The 19,929-nt window shown below is 41.0% G+C and overlaps 1 protein-coding gene across 3 annotated transcripts in view; it reads right to left on the bottom strand.

Moving 5' to 3' along the window:
* Positions 1-1,281: 1,281 nt before the first annotated feature.
* Positions 1,282-19,929, bottom strand: part of LOC122026131 (rab GTPase-activating protein 22-like) — a 41,860-nt gene continuing 23,212 nt past the window's right edge. For 2 of the 3 annotated variants that reach the window (XM_042584781.1, XM_042584774.1), the window contains exons 4-5: positions 3,102-3,155; positions 1,282-2,780 (exon numbers count right to left, since the gene is read on the bottom strand). In XM_042584781.1, the coding sequence (XP_042440715.1) occupies positions 1,550-2,780; positions 3,102-3,155 (1,285 nt within the window). In that variant the 3' untranslated portion in view covers positions 1,282-1,549. The remainder of the gene's footprint in view (positions 2,781-3,101; positions 3,156-19,929) is intronic. The other variant, XM_042584787.1, reaches the window with a different exon arrangement.

Raw genomic sequence — 19,929 nt, forward strand, 5'->3', positions numbered from 1 at the left:
TTCATCATCTTCTTATTCTAGCATACTACATCAAGCAAATTCTAACTTGAGTATTGAAATGGTCCATCGAGATCTCTTGGTGCCAATCTAACTCTCTTTTAGAGTGTCTTTTAGGTAATTTCATTTCCTTCACCGACTATCTTCGGAGCGCATGTGCACGTTAGCACGTTCATTAACTGGTAGTTTGACCATTCATGGTATTTAATCGGAATAACGTCTTTGCCTTAAAGTATGTTTTCATCGACTCCACCCTGACACTCCTTACCTTACGATCCCTCAGATGCTCCAAGTCATCCATTGTCGATCTCACAAACCTAGAGCCACAGGATGTCCAACCAACTTAGCCATGCCAAGTTATCTCCATGTGCATTCCACAAAGTCCTACAAGACTCGGAAACGTTTTAAATTCATAAGCAAATCTAAATTAAATTCTTTGCCCACGTATCAAAACTTATAGTCGCAATGGACATGATTGCACTAACATTGTAGACAAGAACAGAATCTATAAAAGTGCGAAAGGCTATTAAAGAAAACAATAATATCTTATTCCTGAAAAATAGATTTGGAGATTAGCTTGCAATTTGACATAGAAAATTTCTGAAGATCAGTAGCATACTTTTTTTTGGCTGAAAAGAACGGTCTATCAAGATACAGGTCCTCCATTTTCAAAAAATACTACAAGATTCCAAGATCAGTAATGTCAAACAAATTCTTCATTTCAAACTTAAACCAGTACATCACAGTTGGACTTCTATTTTTAAAATGCCTGGTTAATCACTTAAGGGCACAGGGACAAGAAATTTATTTATTCGTCACTATTAAAAAAAGTTGATGTGACATGTATTTGATACGCCTGATTATGGTTTGTATGCTGCAAGTGCCAAAATCAACCTATATGTATCCAATCCAGTCACCGGTGAAAATGCATTTGTACATTTCTAACTTTTTGACTATGGTAGCATATCAAACGTTATGAAGAATAAGGACAAAAGCGAAAAAAAAGAACAAAAATTATTAATCAATTAATTGAAGAATCTAAAACGTTTACAGATAAGGGTAGTTTAAAAACTGCCTAGCGGTTGTAAGGGTAGTTTTTTTTGACTATGGTAGCATATCAAACTTTATGAAGAATAAGGACAAAAGCAAAAAAAAAAAAAAAAACTAAAATTATTAATCAATTAATTGAAGAAGAATCTAAAACGTTTACAGATAAGGGTAGTTAAAAAACTGCCTACCGGTTGTAAATTTAAATGAGAATATAATTGCAAATAACTACCAATGTGGAAATAATCAATATTAAACTATTGTAACATCGTCTTACATGCTATCTTAAAGACGTGAATATGTGACTCATTCTTGTCAGAACTTCATCAGGAACGAGAAAGATACAAAATCTGGTCTGAGTTCAAGCAAATTATATGCTTCAATGAGATCATTCATTCGGGTGAAGATAGGTAATAGGGGAAAATATATAGAATGGGTAAAACACTGGCTGAAACAATTACTTGAAACTAAAAATCTGGAAGAGTACTAACTAGCAAGAAGAGTCTTAATCAATCTTGTCATGAAGAGTGGCCACCAGATCATGGGCATCATCCAAGAGTTTCCAAACATCCAGTTGCCCGGCCATGCTGTTGCACTCTCGTAGGATCTCATCCATGCTGCTGTATCTCTCGATGATCAACTTTCTTCTCTGCAACACGGATGCTGCAATGGCATAGAGTAGCAAGTCATCTGTAGGAGGAGCTCGCAACCTCATCCTCCCCCAAGCTGATTTACCATAACCTGCCCGAATTGCTGCCTGATCAGCCCACATAGCCTCCCACAAGCACAATGTCTGCTGGAACGTGAGCTCCCTTCGAAATACAACTACCACCATTCTGTACACAAAGAAGCAATCTTCAGCTTGAAGCTTCTCCAGATGTTCATAGAGTTGGAGGTCCTTGAACTTGATGACCTTTGATACGATATTTAATTGCCTCCTGATGCCTACCTCATCAAGCCTAAAATTATGCCTGGCTTTCTTCATAAAGCCAACAAAGCACCAAAATGCCTCATGGTCTTCTTCCATTACAGAAAGAATAGGAGTCAAAAGATCACTCATTCCTTGGCAGTACCCAATCACAGGATCATAAAGTGCATATGCTTCAAGAACTGCAACCAGTCGAGTAGCATGGTAGATTCTGCATGGTTCCAAGTCCTCATAGTCTGTCAATCCAACGTCAGCAGCAGCCTTAAGAGCTCTGGCCTCAGAGACTGCAGCTTGAACTGGAGAGTAGGGAATCCACTCTGTGTTAGCTCGGATGGAGTCTAAGCGGATGATACGCTGCCAGATGGCAAAATCCTCGATTGTTCGAATTGAATTTACAGTGTCTATATTTGCTGAAGCTATTCCTGTTATTCTGTGATTATTTTCTCTTGAAGGCTTTGCACGAGTGATCAACAAGGTTTCTGAATCTTCAACGGAAGATTCACTGCCTGATAATACTGCACCATCTTCAGGTACATCTGAATGTGTAATGCTACTCCTCTCCTCTCCATCCTGATTAGCTATGGTGGAGGTAAGACTTTCCTCTTTGATTGATTTCTCCAGATTTTCTTTGTTTGAGCATCCTTCTCCAATGGAGACAGACTCCTTAGCATAAACTTCTTCAGAACACACAAAATCACATCCCTGAACAAATCTTGGGCTATCCAATACTGCTTTTAACTCCTTGTGATCATCCCTGCTAAGTATTGTGAGGCGCTGACACTGTTTCCGTAGTTTCTCATATTCTTTCCTGTGGGCATAGGGAAATATGGTCAGCTATTCTCCTTCACAGAAAAGACCAGCAAATAGTAAATTGATTAGTGTCACTAATCATCTTATATTAGTAGTCAATATAGAGGAGCTAAATGTTTAAATATTTGTCCATAATCCTCAACCCAGCATTATCATCCAGCCGTATTTATTTGGAGTAGGCAACATGAACCTCCATTGAGTTCTCTGCAAGGTTATAACACTACTAATATTCAAATTGATTAAATCATATTCAACTAATGTTTATTTTGGTCTACCTCAAAAAAAAATCCATAGAAAAAAGGAAAATGAGCCAGAATACCTGTTTAGCATTCCTGTCAAAATTCTTTGTGGCCTTGAACTGCTCAGCTCATAGCTGGAAGAGAAAGTAAGAATTATAGTTAAGCTATACTAGGTTGGACTAAATTGAATTTTTAAAGTTTCTAAAACTCGTAATTGTTGTTCACTACACAACAATATAAATATAATATATATTTATATTACATGTGTGTATAAATATAATATATATTTGTGGAATATCACAAACAATATACACCAACTTTAGCACAATAGAGAACTTGAAGTCATAATCATGGTTTGAAATCTCATACTGTGCTAAGTGAAATAGTTGAAATGTATCATTTCGATAAATTATCGAAACTCGATACTACTAGACACCAAGACAAAGTATGTATTGTGTTAATTGTGTCAACAAGTATAATTTCATATTAACTCTCAACACTCCTCGGCATGCTAAAATTGAGATATTGATTTTTTATATATAGTTTGTCAGTACGCAAGATGATATTCAAAGTGTAGCATTCCTGATGGAAAGCAAAGGTTGAGCTTAACCATATAGTTGTGTTATCTTTTTCCTCCTTCCACCTCCAATTTATCACTAACACCATACATCAAAACGTCGGCACAATACCAAAATAATATTGTTCCAGTCAAAAATTGAAACATTGGCACAACTCGAGATTTCGAACCGCGACCAAAATTGACTCAAGTGAAAATCAGATCTTTTAATCAGATGGAATCTTTTATATTTTCACCTCTAATTAAGTTTGGTCAAAGGATTCTTATCAGAAATGTCATCATGAGATTGGTCAATTGGAGTCCTAACTAGGCTTGATAACCAAAACATAAACTTCAACTTTTAATATGCAGTTCCAAAAAGAACTCTTGGAATTTCCCGTCAAGGTCTATAAATTTGTGACTCAAAAGCCTCAACAAGCCTTATTTCTACAACATATCTTTAGCAATAAAAGAACTACTTGATGCACGAAACTCCTGTCAATACAGGATCCCGGAGAAGGGTCAAATGGGTCTATAATACACAGTTTTATCCTACATTGTAAGAGGCTTTCTGCAACTCGAACTCACACAACAACTTTACCATCATTATCTTTAGCAATACATAGAAATTTAAATCCTGACTTCCCCTTTAGCATGAAATTAAAAGGTAGGCTAGTCCCTCATTATCATGCTAAGAATACTGATTTCCATAAAAAGATGTCATTATCATGCTAACATAGACCACAACAACTGCAACAAAGCTTTTGCATGAGACTTCCAGAGCAGCACGAGACTTCCAAGGAGCTAGGGGCTGGGCCTAGGGGTTTTCGATTTTGTGATGGGGCTTTCATCTACTAGAATTTCTACAATGAAGCCAGAAGGGATCTTCTATAGTTCTGCCTCTTCTCTTTCTTCTCCTCCAAATCTTCTTCCTTTTCCCCTTTTTTATTTCCTCTTTATTCCTTCCTCCTTAGCATTTGCACACCCATCACTGCATCAATACTGAATGATTTCAGTCAAAGACTAACCCCAATTGGAACAATATTTGAACTTCATTGTAATCATTCTTTCTCGTCATAATCCATATTAAGAAATTAAAAGAAAAAAATTGACAAACTATGTTAGATAAGAATACTAATAATTATGTACAATATGTGGAAAATGCTATATTTAGTTTGTTAGAAATGAATACAAGGTGGCAAAAGGCGAATACGCTCGCCCCCAGCGCCCCTGCCAACTCGTCCCAAGGCCAACAAAGAGGAGGTAAATCACGGGCAGCTACTAGCCTTTGGAATAGTGACTAGCACATAAAGGAGACATTTATCTCGAATTTGCTGAGATTCGAACCCCATACTTCATGGTGGCAATACCTCATGCGCTAGCCACTAGACCCATCCGAGTGGACAAATGAATACAAGTACCATAAGTTGATTAACCTTATCAAATATGATTAAAAGCATTAGGAACTCATCAAGGTTTAATATTCTTTAAGATGTTGGCCACTGGTCTAATAGAAGCAACGTGTGTATCTTTCTCAACAATAACAACAACAACGAAGCCTTAGCCCACTAGGTAGGATCGGCTATATGAATCCTTTTACAAACTCTATCTCCTACTATATCATCATCTATACTTAAATAAATCTTATCTTATTTTATTGTTGCTAACCATGTCTTTTTTGGTCTTGCTCGTTTGATATACGTGTTTGTCATAGTTTCACATCACCTAACTGGAGCATTTATTGGTCGTCTAAGTACATGTCCGTACCATCTTATACGTGTCTCTCGGAGTTTTCCTAGATACAACTCTGACTTTCTCTTTAATGCTCTCATTTCTTATTCTGTTCATTCTCGTATGCCCATACATCCACTATAACATTCTTATAACTCTCATCTTCTGCTCATGTGCTCGAATCATAGCCCAACATTCAGCTCCATATAATATAGCAAGTCTAACTGCAATTTTATAAAATTTTCCTTTAAGTTTTAAAGGTATTTTACGGTCACATAAAACACCCGACGCTCTCCTCCATTTCAATCATCCTACTTATATTCTATATAAGATATCTCTCTCAATCCCTCCATCACTTTGCAAAAATAATCCTAAATATCTAAAGCTCTCGATTCCGGATAACTCGCCATCTCTTATTTTAACAATTGTCTCATTATGTCTAATATTACTAAACTCAAATTCCATATATTCTGTCTTTATTCTACTAAGCCTAAAACATATCTCTTCTAGTGTTTTCCATCAAGATTCTAGTTTAGCATTTACTCTTTCATGTGTTTCATCTACCAAAACAATATCATCTGCAAACAATATGCACCACGGTATTGTGAGTGAGTTCGTCTATAATTAATGTAAAAAGATAGAGGCTTAGAACTGATCCTTGATGTAACCCTATCTTTATTGGAAATGCTTCAGTTACTCCGCCTGAAGTCTTTACTCTAGTCGTTACATCCTCGTAGGTATCCTTAATTAGTTTAATATATATTACACTAGTACCTCTCTTTTCTAGAATTCTCCATATAATTTCTCTTAGGACTCTATCATAAGCTTTTTCTAAATCAATGAATACCATGTATAAATCTTTTTTTTTCTCTGATATTTTTCAATTAAAGAAGATGTATAGCTTCTATTGTCGACTTTCTAGGCATTAACCCAATTGATTTTCGATCACCATGGTCTCCTTCCTTAATTTTTTTTTTTTACTTTTTTCTAAAGTTTCATAGTATGACTCATTAGTTTAATACTCCTATAGTTTGCATAATTTTGTATGTCTCCCTTGTTCGTATATAAGGGAACTAGAGTACTTATTATCCATTTATCAGACTTTTTTTCGTTTTCAATATTATGTTAAATAATTTTGTAAGTCATTCGATACCTTGTTTCCCTAGGCACTTTCATATCTCTATCGGAATATCATCTGGTCCAACGACTTTTCCATTATGCATCCCATTTAAGCTTGTTCTACTTCTGATGTTTAAATTCTATGATAAAAATTTAAATTTCTATGCTCATTTGACCTACATAAATTATCTAAGTTAAGTTAGCTACTTGAACCTTTATTAAAAAGTTGATGAAAATATTTCTTCCATCGCTCTTTTATTTCTCCATCATTTACTAGTACCCTATTACATTCATCTTTAACATATTTTATTTAGATAAGATATCTTGTCTTCCTTTCTATCACTTTAGCTATTCTATAAATGTCTCTTTCCCCCTCTTTTGTATCCAATTTTTGATATAATCTTTTAAAAGTTTTATTCTTTGCTTCATTCACTACTCTCTTAGCTTCTTTCTTGACTATTGTATATTTTTTTAAGTTTTCCTCGTTCTTACAAATATATAATTCCTTATAAGCTATTCGTTTTTTCCTTTACTTTCTCTTGTTTTTTCTCATTCCACTACCAAGATTCCTTACTTAGTGGTGCATGTCCCTTTGATTCACCGAGTATACTCTTAGTTTTATTGTCAACTTTGATACCATATTATCCCATGTCGTATTAGGATCACCCATATATTTCACCTAATACTTATACTTCTACCTTCTCCTTAAATATATTTTACTTCTCATCATTAAAATTTCACCACTTAATTCTAGGATTCATATATATTCTTTTTATTGATATTATGTTTGAGGTGCATATCTAACACTACTAACATATATTGGGTAGTTAAGCTTTTTCTAGGGATGATCTTGCAATTTTTACAAATCTTTATATCCTTCTTCACAACCATAAGAAAGTTAATTTATGATTTATTATTCCGACTTTTGAATGTGACTAAATGTTCTTTTCTTTTCTTAAAAAACGTATTAGCTAATATAAGGTCATATACTATCGCAAAATTTAATATAGTTTTCCCTTTCTTATTTCTCATTTCAAACCCATAACCCCATGTACCCTCTTATATTTCTCATTTTTCACTCCGCAATGCTCATTTAAATCACCTCCTATTAAAATCATTTCATTTGGCGGAATGTTTTATAATATTTTATCTAAGTCATCCCAAAACCTTGATTTGGTAGCTTCATCTAATCCTATTTGTGGTACATATATGCTAATTATGTTTATAATTTCATTTACCACTATTATCTTAAGGGTTGTAATTCTATCTCTTTTTTAACTACTCCTACAACTTCATCCTTTAACGAACTCTCTACAACAATACTCACTTCATTTCTTGCTTTACTATTTCTTGTGTACCATAACTTAAAACTTAAGTTCTCTATCAGTTTTGCCTTCTTGTCTACCTATTTTGTCTCTTATACACACAAAATACTAATTCTTCTCCTAATCATCATATCTACTACCTCTATTGATTTATCAGTGAGGGTTTCTATGTTCTATGTTTCAAATATTAGATTATTAGTTTTCCTATCATATTTGTTCTTATCCAACTTATGGTGTGAGAACTCTTGCCTATTTAACACTATACCCAAATTCTCATGGAGATGTAGTGGTCCTTGCCGATAAGTAACAGTCACACTCTGTAACGCGAAAACTTTCATATTTAGCATTACATCTGAGTCTTGGAGATATAGCGATTTTTGCCGAGATGTTACAGTCAGACCCTCTAATGAGTATCTTTCTCAAATTATAATAAATAAATAAATAAAGAGAATGATAAAAATAGGATTTTTAAAATATATATTTATGTCAACAAATATATCAAGTATTTCTATCGATAATTTAATTCAGAATGTTAATTGTAATATTGATATTAAAGTTTAAAATTTAAATCAGAGTTTCAATATATGAGTGAAACAATACTATTTTATTATCGTGTCATGTTAATATATTTTTTATACTTTTTATTTTTAAATATAAATGTGTATTAATTAACAAATATCAATTATATTAATATTTAATAGCAATAAATATTGACTATTGAGTTTATGTTTAGGGGTTAAGGGATTCTAGGTGTTATTTGTCAAATTGTTCTTGTTTCAATATTGTCTTATGACCTTCGATCAGTATTGAATATTTTGTTGGTGCAAGTTAATGCTAAGTAATTGAACTAGTATTTTGAGATATGATAAATGGTTCAAATTGAGAAATAAGTTGAAATGACTCTTATAGGAGATTTAACAATCTTCTTGGGACTACAAATTAAACAAACCAAGAAATGCAACTATAAACACCAAACAAAATATGATAAAGAGATACCACATCAACAACCAAGTCTTATCCCACTAAATGAAGTTGACTATATGAATCATTCTTCGCCATTAGACTCTATTCCTTACTTATATCATCATTTATATTTAAATAAATTTTATCTTATTTTATTATTGCTACCAAGTCTTTTTGATCATCCTCATTTGATATGCATATTTGTCACAGTTTCACATCGCTTAATTAGAGCATTTATTGGTCGTCTAAGAACATATTTATACCATCTTAAACGTATCTCCAAGTTTTAGATGTGCTTTACGATCACAAAGAACACCTTATGCTCTTCTTTATTTTAACCATCTGCTTATATTTTATGTAAAATATCTCTCTCAATTCTTCCATCATTTTGCAAAAATGATCCTGAATACTTAAAGCTCTTAATTACAAGCAATTCGATATCTCCTATTTTAACAATTGTCTCATTATGTCTAATATTGCTAAACTTAAATTTCATATATTCTATCTTTACTTACTAAGCCTAAAACCTTTCACTTCTAGTGTTTTTCTACCAAAATTAATGTAAAATACCGAAAATAGGCGAATATTAATAAGGGAATTTTCAGGAATTTTTGAAAATTTTTCGGGAATTTTTCGGAGCTCGTATGGACGAGTTAACAGGGATAAAAATAGGGCCCGGAAAAACCTGTTTTGGCTACCCCATTTAAGCGAGGAAATGTTTATAATTACATTTCCTTTTTCTTTATTTTCCTTAGTCGTTTCTTTTTCTTACCTCGTCGAAAGCCCTGCGTGCCCGAGCCCCTCACCCGTGCCTCTCTTCTCCCTCACTCCCGAACCCGACGCCGAAAAGCCCTAACCGCCGGCGCTGGCGGTTTCTTCCCCCCGTGTCCTCACCGCGCCTTTCTTCTTCTTCTCTTGTGCCCAAGAGAGCAATGAGCCACCACCGCCGCTCCTCCCCGTTGCACACCGCGAGCCGACTTCCTGTGCCCTAGCGTCGGGCCGGTCTTCTTCTCCCTGCTGCCGGTGCCCTAGCCTCAGCCGCGACACCCATCTCTACAGCGACATCAGAGCACAGCCGGCCCTATCTGTGCCTTAGCGTAGACACACTTCTCTTGAGGGTGCCCTAGTGTGGAATCTAAGCCCTAGTTCTTCCGCTTGTTGTCACTGCCGAGCAAAATTGCTTCTTCCCTCTATTTTTCAGCGATCACCTCTGTGCCAGCCACTAAACTTGCCACTGCTCTTGATCAGTCCACGGTGAGGTTCAATTGTTGGTTGGGAATTATGTAGACTCAAGGATTTGATGAATTGTTTCCCTTTTGATTATCTACTGTTTTTTTTTATTAGAATGTTGTGTTGTTATTGTGGGATTGATCACTGTGGTAGTGAATGTTTTCCTGTAGCATCGTTTGATCTCCGGCAGTAGATAGATTCCAGCAGCAAACGATCCTACTTCCAACAGTGATAAACGGCTGTGAGTTTCAGGTAAGGCATAGGAATTTGATATATGCTATTGATCATGTATGGGTTGAATTAGGTTTATGTGTTGGTCAGGGATTTGCCCTAATTTAGGGTTAGAGAGTTATTTAGCTATTTATGAGAATGTAGCTAAATAAAAATATATGCAATTGGTAATACAGGATCTTGACGCGAGACGAGTATCTCGGAGTCAGATTTGAACCACTTTATTGGAGGCGGGTACTTTGACTTATGTCTTTTGATATGCATAATAAAGTGTTTAACATACAGCAATGATTGTGTTTCCCATTTATTTCGGTTGGTCACTACATGATCGGATACATATTGCTTGTTTACTTATTATGCACTGCATGTTATTATTTATCTGACCATACATGCTTTAGGTAGTGACCCAACCATATGATACATTATGTTCAGGACCTAGGGTTTATTTGATACCCTATCTGTTTGTGTACCTTCCATCTGATACATTGACTTGTGGTACACCTTTTATTTATGTATGGATCTTGCTATGCTATTCATGATATCCGTATTTGAGTCGCATCATCTTGCGTGATTACATCTTTGTGCGGTTTCTTCGCTCCATTATTGTGAGCGCATCGCCAATTATACGTATCTGTACACACCACCACCTCGGGGTTAGTGGTATATCGAGACGGTGTGGCGATTACATTGTTTCGCCCGGGTCTAGTGACTCATGGTGGCCGTGCAGCCTTCCGCCTGTTGGCTCCGCTGGTTTAGTGTAGCAGGCTGGCAGACAGGACTTGGACTTTGTTCCCGCTGGTCCGCCACGGTAGTGACTCAACAGAGTAATGGCCGAGAGACCTCCAAGATCGTAACTGGAGACGAGAGCATTCGCTCCCCATTTATTATTTCGGGTAGGAGTATGTGTAGATCTGACAAGATCCCATCCACTTCCACCATCGTGCGTGATGTCGGCCAGCGACTCACACACTCTACCCACCGGACTCACCATCAGGTGAGATGGTCGATCGAGTCAAGACCATGTCGTTATCGCATCATACGCACGACGCATTTATTATTCGTCTCGTTTACTTGCGATTTATTCGATGCATACGATCGATACGCATACGTGATTACGACATTCTCGATCCACGACCCGATTACCTTTATACCTCGATCTTGGTTAGCATTTTCTTCCGCTTTGTTCCAACAGATTTATCCTTCTCGTATCTGTGAGCACGCATGATTAGTGTCTATGCGTTATTTACTTTATTTTGCATATCAGTTGTACCTGCTGAGTGTCGGACTCACCCCGCCTCCATTGTTGTGATATTTTCAGGTTGAGGCTGTCCGGAGCAGTTCCAGTCGCTAGTCCCCATCTGCACGTAGTGCTAGTCCTTTGCTGGTCTTGAGTTGTTATTTTATCTTAGTTTCTCTATCAGAATTTGTTTTTAGTCTTGTATTGTTTTACTTATGGATATTGTATGGATTCTTATCGTTTGATGGATTTTTGATATGATTTGGATTTATTCTACTACATGCCTGCCTGGACGGCAGAAGAAGTGAGTTCTTCGGATTTGAGCTTTACGAGTGTAGTTGAGTAGGGTTGATTTCGAGTCATCTTTTTACTGCATGGTTGTGTCAGCAAGAGGCCGAGAATTATATTAACTGCGTGGTGATTGTCTATTTATTATTGTTGTTTATTCCAGCCGCATGTAGCTGAGGTATATACTGTTGTAGAAAAGTTTCAGATTGCCCGCCGTACAGGGGAGATGCTGCCGAAATTTCTTCGAACAGGGACTCCTCTGGGACGTGACAATTTATTGGTATCAGAGCGAGGTTTTACGATCGTTGTTTTCGTATTTTGGATATTTGAGATAACCTGATACCTATTGATATGGTATCAGAGCGCCAAAGTTTGGCGATACTTGTTTGGTTTCCGTGTGTTGGATTTTTGAGATTTATCTTATACTAATTTAGTGGTATTTGGTATCAGAGCAGGGTATGATACCTGATTTTAGTATTCTGGATATATTGTGCTAACCCAAGTTTGCGAGTCAAACTGGATAGTTATTTTTTGTTGCACGGATTTTCCATTACGTATATGTTTTGGACTTTCGTTTCGGATTTTATTATGGATTTCCGATGATTTTCTCGTATAGAATTCCGAGGTCAATTTGGGGACTGGACAGCGACGGAACATCTCCAGACAGCAATTAGGTATGAAATTATTTTAGTAATTGTTGACACTTGTAGTAATATCTGTGATATAATTTAACAGATATGAGGCGATCTACACGTATTGCTGCGAGATGTGGTGCTGGACGACCACGTACGAGGACCGCGGGATCTCTGGATACGCCAGAGATGCCTTCTGTGACTCAAGATACTGCGGGCGCGTCGGGCTCTCAGACCCCGATGGCTCCCTTAGAGGTACCTACCTCAAATTGCACCGACAAAGATCCACACCCATCGATTTCCGATCACCAGGGTACCATTGGCATTCCCGACACCGGCTCCTCAACCTATGGCGATTCTAAGACCACCGCCACTGGCCTACACAAATCGACACCACACTGTGCTCGACATCCGGTGTACCCAGCGGCGCTGCGTTAGGGATACCCACCGCTCCATCTCCGTTACCCACTGACCCCGGCGACCACATGCTCATTCTGGCCACCGACGACATATGCTCCAGTTTACTCGGCAGTACCTCCTCGGTTTACGGCATTCACCACTCCAAGTGTTTCCGCCATCCCGGCTAATGCCCGACATCTCACCGACATTTTGTGCACGAGCCGTGATTCGGTCGTAGTCGATGAAGAGTCGATTTACACTCTTCCAAGGAGACCGATCCGAGTGTGGCCTTGTCTTGGATTGAGACTATGGAGCGGACTTTCTTTTATACGGCTTGCTGTGGGAGAAAGCGGTAATGGGTCGCTTTCATTTACAGTGACGCCGCCGACACCGTGGATTACCTAGCCCATCATCGGTGAGTGTAACATCACTGGGCCGAGTTGAGAGGCTTTGAGAGTCGTTTTTCCACGAGCTTATCGGATGGCTGCAAGGATTTTCCGAGTTCATGACGAACAATCGATCGGTGATGAGTATAGTCTGATTCGGCTGATTGACGATTTTGTCCGGAGCTAGTGTTGAGACATCACGACGCAGCAGCTTATTCAAAATGGATGGACATTTGCAACTAAGACTTGTCGGTCTTGGTATCACATCTTATGCGGAGATGTTGACAGAGCCCTCATTATCGAGTCACCACAGAGAGTTTTCCAGATGAAAAAGGAAACAACCGGAGCACATCCGCAAGATCCAGCACCTCGAGCTACACCACAAAGCAGAAAGCGCAATCGGTCGAGTGGTACCAGGGTATCACGTAGGCCTCGAAATCGTATCTTCTTGAGACGCTTCCTGCCCGTAACCGGAAAACAACCCGCCAATGATATTTGTTTTGAGATGTGGGTCCAGATCACATCACCTCAGGTGCTCTCAGATCGGTTGCTTCCATTCAAGAACCGTGGGCACCAGAGCCGAGATTGTCCGCAGAAGACTCAGATACGACTTAGGAGGGTCCGATCATGGAGGACGACCAACGACGGAACTTATCGAGGAGGCGGCGACGAGCCCAACCTTCGCACGGCCGCAGCGGAGTGCTTCACTGCAGCAACGGCATTTGGCATGCTTGGACAGGAGTACTCCGGTGCTCCATAAGACCCCGAGTTCTGTTAAGGACTTTATTATCCGACGCAGGCGATCGGGATCCTCACCTTTAGGCTGCGCAGATCTAGATTCCCAATGCATCGATCGCCGTCCTCTCGCCTTCTCGGCACATTATCCGCAACCCGGCTTCGGTCGCGAGCTTACCACCGGCAACGCCCCTCCTCCTCCGCCGAGACCGGTCGATACATGCGATTACCAGAGAAGATGTGCGCGAGCCGACGGATCCGTTTTCCGCAGTATGATTTCCATTTATGCATTTTCCACGATATATCATTGATAATGGTAGCTCGCATTCTTTTATATCCGTACCTTACGCGGAGATGGTAGATTACCCATTGTTACGCAGCTGATTGGTCTCCCACCGTCCTGATACTTTAGACGCCACCAGAGGTCGAGGTTGCCGTGCTAGACTTTGGCAACATGATACTTACGGTGAGATCTTCTAGTATCGAGATGGTCGAGTTTGATATCATTCTGGCATGGATTGGTCGTCCGTATATCATGCTACCGTTGATCGCTGCACGAGGGTGGTCACCTTCCGCCCTCCGAACCAACCCTCGTGGATTTCACAGCATCGAGATGACGGCATATCGATCATTTCGTGATTCAGCTCGTGGTCACACGGCTGTCGTGGTCATATCTTTGATCGATCGAGGATGAGTAGTTCGCAGCCTCCGAGGTTCCTGTGGTCCGGAGTACCCGGATGTATTTCCAGGAGGCGCCGGTTTGCCTCCCGGAAGGCAAGTCGAGTTCGCTATTGAAATGATTCCGGACCTCCCAAGACGAAGCTCCTTATCGATGGCACCAAAAGAGTTAAACGAGTGAAGGTTCAACCCGTGAGCTTTTGGATAGGGACTTAATCGCCCTAGTGTTTCTCCGGGTTCTCCTATTATTGTCAAGAAAAAGACGACACCATGAGGTTAGCGACGACCATGCATACTGAACGAAGCTATCACGAAATAAATATCCTTTACCACGGATCGAGGATTTGTTTGATCGCCTCAAAGGTACATCGGTGTATTCTAAGATTGATCCGCGATCCGGATATCATCGCTGAGGGTCGAGACGATATCCGAGATGACTTTCCGCACGAGATACACACATGAAGTCGTAATGTCATTTGGGCTTACCAATGCTCCAGTGTGTTTATAGACTTAATGAACCGCATCTTTCGGAGTATTTGATCAGTTTGTTATCGTCATTGATGACATATCGTCTACTCGCCCGGAGGAGCACGCACAAGATCTCGCACGCTGAGATTCTTCGACGACATCATTAGACGTGAAGTCAGCAAGTGTGCGGCTATCCTCGCTGGTTTTTGGACATGTGGTCTCGGCAGGTATTTATTGATCCTCAAAGATCGAGGTCACCACTGGAGCACCAAGTCGATTCAGAGATCCCAGCAGTTGACTAGCAGGATATTACCGATTTTTGTCGAGGGTTTTTCAGATGCTACGCCACCGACACGCCTTACCAGAAAGGCGTAGTTCACGTGGTCCGAGAATGCGAGACCACTTTCGTGGAGTCAAGCGGAGATTGAGTGTCGGCTCCGCTTTGGTTTTACCCGTTGGAGAGGATGGATTCGTACTTTACACTGACGTATCTCTTTAGGATTTGGGCATTGTTCTGATATAGCACGGCAGAGTAGTCTCCTATGCTTCTCGTCAGTTGAAGGAGCATGAGAAGAACCACCCAGTATGTGATCTGGATCTAGCCACCATCATCTTTGCTTTCAAGATTTGGCGGCATTACCTTTGACATTCTCACGGATCATAAGAGTCTCAAATATATTTTTATCCAGAAGGAACTAAATCTCTAACAGAGGAGATGGATGGGGTTCCTAAAGGATTACGATTGTACCATTAGCTATCACCCAGGGGAAGCTAATGTGGTTGCCGATGCACTCAGTAGGAAGTCCAGAGGGACTTTGGCTTGCCACCGAGCTTCAGTCACGGACTTGATTCAGAGTTTTTCTGAGTTAGACCTTGAGGAGCAGGGATCTACAGAGCAGGGTATTCTTGTTACTATGGTTGCTCAGTCGTCGATCAGGACGAAGATCCGAGAGGCACAGGCTGGTGATCAACATTTGCAGTTCATTAGCAGTCAGATAGCTTCCGGGCAGCAGACCGAGTTTACACGAGACGTGGAGGGTATTATATACTTCCGAGGCAGATTATGCGTACCCGCCTCATCCGGTCTTACAGAGCTACTCTAGGAGGAACACGCCTCGATGCGATCCATCCAAAGGACCCTTTATGTATCGAGACTCGTTCCTATTGGTGGAACGGCATAAAGAAAGACATCGCGATTTCGAGCTAGATGTCTTGTTTGTGCCAGTGAAGGCCGAGCACCGAGACCGCAGGCTGGTCAATGGATTCCTATTCCCGAGTGGAAGTGGGATCACATTACCATGGACTTGTGGTAGGGTCAGCCGAGACACGACGAGGTCATAACGCGATTCGGTAATCGTTGATCGATTAACCAAATCGCAGACTTCTTAGCGATCCGGAGGACCGATTCCCTGGATCGATCGCGTATCCAGACTCGGAGATTATGCTACATGGTGTTCCGCTGAGTATCATTTCGGATAGAGATCCACACACGCTTCGCTGGCGTAGTCTGCAGCAGCCTTGGCACACAAATTGCTTTCAAGACAACCTTCCATCCATGCAGACGGACGGTCGAGCGGACCATTCAGACTTTAGAGGACCCGCCGAGGTCATGTGTTATGGATTTGGAGGCGCTGAGAGGACCATCCGCTAGTAGAGTTTGCTACAACAACAATTTCATTTGGTTATTCATGGCACCGCTGAGGCGTTGTATGTAGACCTTATTTGGACACCCGTCCTCCGATGAGGTGGAGAGGCCCATGTTGGGACCCTAAGAGTTCAGCAGATGCAGAGTTGGTCCGCATTTATCGACGGAGGATGTCGAGGCGCAGACCGCCGTAAGAGTTATGCCGATCGCAGACGCACCACTAGAGTTTTCTCGTCAGCGATCATGTATTTCGCGAGTTTCACCCACGAAAGGTGAAGAGAGATTGGCCTCGAGGTAAGCTAGCCCACCAGACATCGCCCTTTCGAGATCTCGAGAGGATCGAGCGTAGCTTACCGCTAGCACTACCACCGCCCTCGGCAAAGCGCCCACGATGTATTCCACGATCTATACGCGGAGATACGATCTGATCACGCATGTCGGCCAGATATCCCGCCCCTTCAATTGACATGCACTTATAAGGAGGTTCCATTTGATTCTCGAACGAAGGAGCGTCATCATGAACAAGACTATTCGACTAGTTAAAGTCGGATGGCAAGATCATTCGGATGAGGAGGCTAGCTCGAGGATACGATCCGAGCTCGATATCCCCATCTTTTCGAGGTATATGATTTAATTTACCATTCAACATTTATGCTTTATATCGTTGTTAATATTTATTGATGGTAGATAAATTTGGGACCAAATTTTTATTAGTGAGAGAAAATGAAAATAAGTAATATTAATAAGGGAATTTTACAGAATTTTGAAATTTTTCAAGAATTTTCTGAGCTCAGATGGATAGTCAATGGGATAAAAATAGGTCCGGAAAAGCCTATTTCGCTACCTTATTTAAGCGAGGAAATGTTTATAATTACATTTCCTTTTTCTTTATTTTCTTTATTTGTTTTTTCTTACCTCGCCGAAAGCCCTGCGCCCGAGCCCCTCACCCAGGCTCTCTTCTCTCCCTCACCCTCAACCCGATCGAAAGCCCTAATCACTGCCACAAGGTTTCTTCCCGTGTCCTCACCAGGCCTTTCTTCTTCTTCTCTCAGTGCCTAGAGAGCAAGTGAGCCACCACCGCCTCCTCCCCGTGACACCGCGAGCCGACTTCCCGTGGCCCTAGTGTCGGTCTTCTTTTCTTCTCCCCATTTCTAGCCTCACCATGACACCCATCTCTACGGCGACATCCGAGCACAGCCGGCCCTATTTGTGCCTTAGCGCAGACACACTTCTCTTGAGGGTGCCCTAGTGTGGAATCTAAGCCCTAGTTCTTCCGCTTGCTGCCACTGCCGAGCGAAATTGCTTCTTCCCTCTATTTTTCAGTGATCACCTCTGTGCCGGCCACCAAACTTGCCACTGCTCTTGATCAGTCCACGGTGAGGTTCAATTGTTGGTTGGGAATTATGTAGACTCAAGGATTTGATGAATTGTTTCCTTTGATTATCTACTTTTTTTTATTAGAATGTTGTGTTGTTATTGTGGGATTGATCACTGGTAGTGAATGTTTTCCTGCAGATCGTTTGATCTCCCAGTAGATAGATTCCAGCAGAAAGGATCCTACTTCCAACAGTGATAAACGGTTGTGTAGAAGGGATAGAATTTGACATATGTGTGAATTAGGTTTATGTATGTGTTGATGGTTTTGCCCTAATTTAGGGTTAGAGGTTGTTTAGCTATTTATGAATGTAGCTAAATAAAAATATGTTTGGTAATACAAGATCTTGACCGAGACGAGAATCTCGGAGTCAGATTTGGACCACTTTATTAGAGGCAGGTACTTTGACTTATGTCTTTTGATATGCATAATAAAGTGTTTAACATACAACAATGATTGTGTTTCCCATTTATTTCGGTTGGTCACTACATGATCGGATACATATTGCTTGTTTACTTATTATGCACTGCATGTTATTATTTATCTGACCATACATGCTTTAGGTAGTGACCCAACCATATGATACATTATGTTCAGGACCTAGGGTTTATTTGATACCCTATCTGTTTGTGTACCTTCCATCCGATATATCATTGTGGTACACCTTTTATTTATGCATGTGATTGCTATGCTATTCATGATATTGCCATGTTTAGAGTCATGCATCATCTTGCATGATTGCATGTTGTGCGATTGTCCGCTCATTATTGCGAGCCATCGCCATTATATGTATCTGTACACACCACCACTATGGGTTAGTGGTATATCGACTGTGTGGCGCTCATTGCTTAGCTCGTGGGTCTGACGGCCAGGTAGCCATGTACGCCCGCCTCTGTTTGCTCCGTTGGTTTAGTGTGTAGCGCTGGCCAGAGCAGCAGTCGGACTTTGTTTGGCCCGCTGGGTCCGTCACGGGTAGTGTGGCTCAACAAGAGAGAGACCTCCCGTCATCGTATGGGAGATGAGCATCATACCCCCATTTATTATTTCTGGGGTAGGAGTATGTGTATCTGACAAAGATCCCGTCCACCTCGCCACTCATCAGGCAAGTGATGTCGAGTGCATTGTCACACCCACCCACTCGAACTCACCCGCATTGTGATGGTGACTGAGTCAAGACCATGTCATTGCATCATGTGATCCGGTAGTAAGAGGAGCGGCCCCCTTCTCCGCAAAGTCAACGCCAAGTGGAAGTCACCGGAACACCGCCCACCCGAGGAGAGTGTGGTCCACGGACGGACGGCCATATGGCCGGTCCGATCGGATCGGCCACTGATGAATCGAGTGCCTAATGGTCCCCGGCCAGACTTATAGTTGGTAGGCACCACCAAATCGGGGTCACGCTCGCCAAAGGTCATGGACCGATGACCTTTTCAACGATCATGCCATAAAGCACCCCTGTTAGTCTCCACAGCACAAGTAAACCAACGCGGATGTCCTCGGATGTTTAGGTATCTTCCGCTGACTACAAGTTGGAGCAAAGGAAAGGGCAGGATTTCTTTTCCGACAACCAGAGGTTTCACGTGTGTCATGCTCCAAATCTTGCGGACAGGGATTCTCACGTCCCATCGAGGGCATGCCTGATCAGAAGGAGACAGTGTAAACTGGCGCACCTAGGAAAGGACAGTAAGCTTCGACACCGCGATACCTAGGATAGGACAGGGACACTTATGCACCTTGTACGCTGCGGCTCAAACCTTTCATGACTATATAAAGAACCCTCGTGTTCATCGACAGTGGGGCTGGTATGTACTCGAGACTCCGAGCCACCTTGTTCATCGTGATTTACCCGACTTGAGCGCCGGAGGGTCGTCACTGGAATCCTTCCCGGCCGACTTCACAGCAGATAGCCG

This window comes from Zingiber officinale, chromosome 1A, assembly GCF_018446385.1.
Source record: "Zingiber officinale cultivar Zhangliang chromosome 1A, Zo_v1.1, whole genome shotgun sequence".
Taxonomy (NCBI): Eukaryota; Viridiplantae; Streptophyta; class Magnoliopsida; order Zingiberales; family Zingiberaceae; genus Zingiber; species Zingiber officinale.